We start from the raw sequence: 1,797 nt of genomic DNA, 5'->3' as shown, positions 1-1,797 counted from the left end.
TCTCACAAATCTTTTTCTCTGATTGACAGGCAGGTGTGAGGTCCCTGACCGATCAAGAGATAGTGCAAATGGTGGAGAAGAAGCATGTGCCAGGATACAAGTTGGAGACAGTGCTAGGAGACCCACTAAGGGCAGTGGCCATTCGCAGGAGTGTCGTTGCACCGCACACTGCATCCCAGAATTCCTTGGAGACTTTACCCTTTGATCACTACGATTATACAAAGGTAAAAGGAGTGGTTGTGCCTTTCTATGTTGGTTCTGCTGGAATATTTGTTGTGATTTTGAGACACTCAAGTTTGTGTCATTTGTAGTTATGAAAAAATAGTTTTGTTGATTGATTGTGTAGTATTTGAGGTGGTGTACATAAGCATGAGAGTAAAAGGATATACCTGCTAATTCAGAGAAGAAATTATATATACTTTCTTATATTTTCTAATTTTCCTGAAGAAGGAATCATTTGTGTTATCATATGTTAACTTTCTTAACTTTTATGTAGGTAATGGGAGTGTGCTGTGAAAATGTCATAGGGTACGTGCCAGTACCAGTTGGTGTCGCAGGGCCACTCTTGGTCAATGGGAAAAAGTACATGATACCCATGGCAACAACTGAAGGCTGCTTAGTAGCCTCGACAAACCGTGGATGTCGAGCACTTGTTGGTGGTGTCAAAAGTGAAGTGATCCGTGATGGCATGACTCGAGCTCCAAGTGTAAGGATGCCCACAGCTGCCCAAGCTACGTAAGTGCTTTCCTTAAGTTTAAAGAGGTAACAGTTATATGGAAACTGGAGAGCATTTAATAGATAGGAAATGTTGGAAAATGCATTCTGCTAAATCAGAGTATGGAAAACAAATCAAAATAAAGAAATCTATAAAGAAGCCTATATTTTATTTGTAGATCAGTGATATTTAATTTAGCTGAAAAATATTTTGTAGGACAAATAAGTAACCAATTTCCTTAAACAGGCAAGTGTACAAGTGGATTCGGAAGAAGGAGAACTTTGCCATCATCAAAGAGGGATTCGATTCTACAAGCCGGTTTGCTCGTCTTCAAGATTTGCACGTTGGTTTGGCAGGAAGGTTGCTCTACATGCGCTTTGTGGCCCAGACTGGTGATGCTATGGGGATGAACATGGTCTCAAAGGTGTGTAATTGGAGTTCAAAGATGGAATAGTTTTACTGTAATCGGAAGCAGTGCCCATTGTAAGAAAAAAAAGGGTGCGTGTAATAATTTCCTTCTTGTATATCAAGTAACTTACTTTTCCATCACAGGGTACAGAAGCAGGACTAAAAGCCTTGAAGAACCATTTTCCAGAGCTTGAAGTTTTGAGTGTCAGTGGCAACTATTGTGTGGACAAGAAACCATCTGCAATAAACTGGTATGCTTAGAACAGTCTTAAGAATCTGGGACTAGGTGTAAAAGCTTATGAATTGACATATGTATGCACACACATACACCTACGCAAATATCAGCATGCACCATTATATCCCATACTCATTGAAGAAAAGGAAGTCATGCTTGCATATCTTACATAATCTAAAAGGGAGAAATAAACAGTTGTGTAAAAAAAACACCTTATTTCCACAGGATTGAGGGTCGTGGGAAGTCTGTAGTTTGTGAAGCTGTTGTTCCTGGCAAAGTGGTAACGTCAGTCTTGAAAACCACTGTCGCTGCTCTCGTGGAGGCTAACGTGACGAAGAATTTGATTGGGTCCTCTTTAGCTGGTTCCATTGGAGGCAACAATGCCCATGCTGCAAATATTGTGGCTGCTGTGTACATTGCTTGTGGACAGGTTAGTTTG

At 40.5% G+C, this 1,797-nt stretch overlaps 1 protein-coding gene across 1 annotated transcript in view; it reads left to right on the top strand.

Moving 5' to 3' along the window:
* LOC119591446 (3-hydroxy-3-methylglutaryl-coenzyme A reductase-like) overlaps nucleotides 1–1,797 on the top strand; it is a gene marked incomplete in the record, with an annotated part of 71,751 nt that overhangs the window by 65,451 nt on the left and 4,503 nt on the right. The window contains 5 exon segments of the mRNA XM_037940187.1: nucleotides 30–224; nucleotides 497–735; nucleotides 962–1,139; nucleotides 1,268–1,374; nucleotides 1,584–1,788. Of these exon segments, the coding sequence (XP_037796115.1) occupies nucleotides 30–224; nucleotides 497–735; nucleotides 962–1,139; nucleotides 1,268–1,374; nucleotides 1,584–1,788 (924 nt within the window).

This window comes from Penaeus monodon, chromosome 28, assembly GCF_015228065.2.
Source record: "Penaeus monodon isolate SGIC_2016 chromosome 28, NSTDA_Pmon_1, whole genome shotgun sequence".
Classification (NCBI taxonomy): Eukaryota; Metazoa; Arthropoda; class Malacostraca; order Decapoda; family Penaeidae; genus Penaeus; species Penaeus monodon.
The sequence above is the reverse complement of the archived record's forward strand: the minus strand, read 5'-3'. Positions and strand labels throughout refer to the sequence as shown.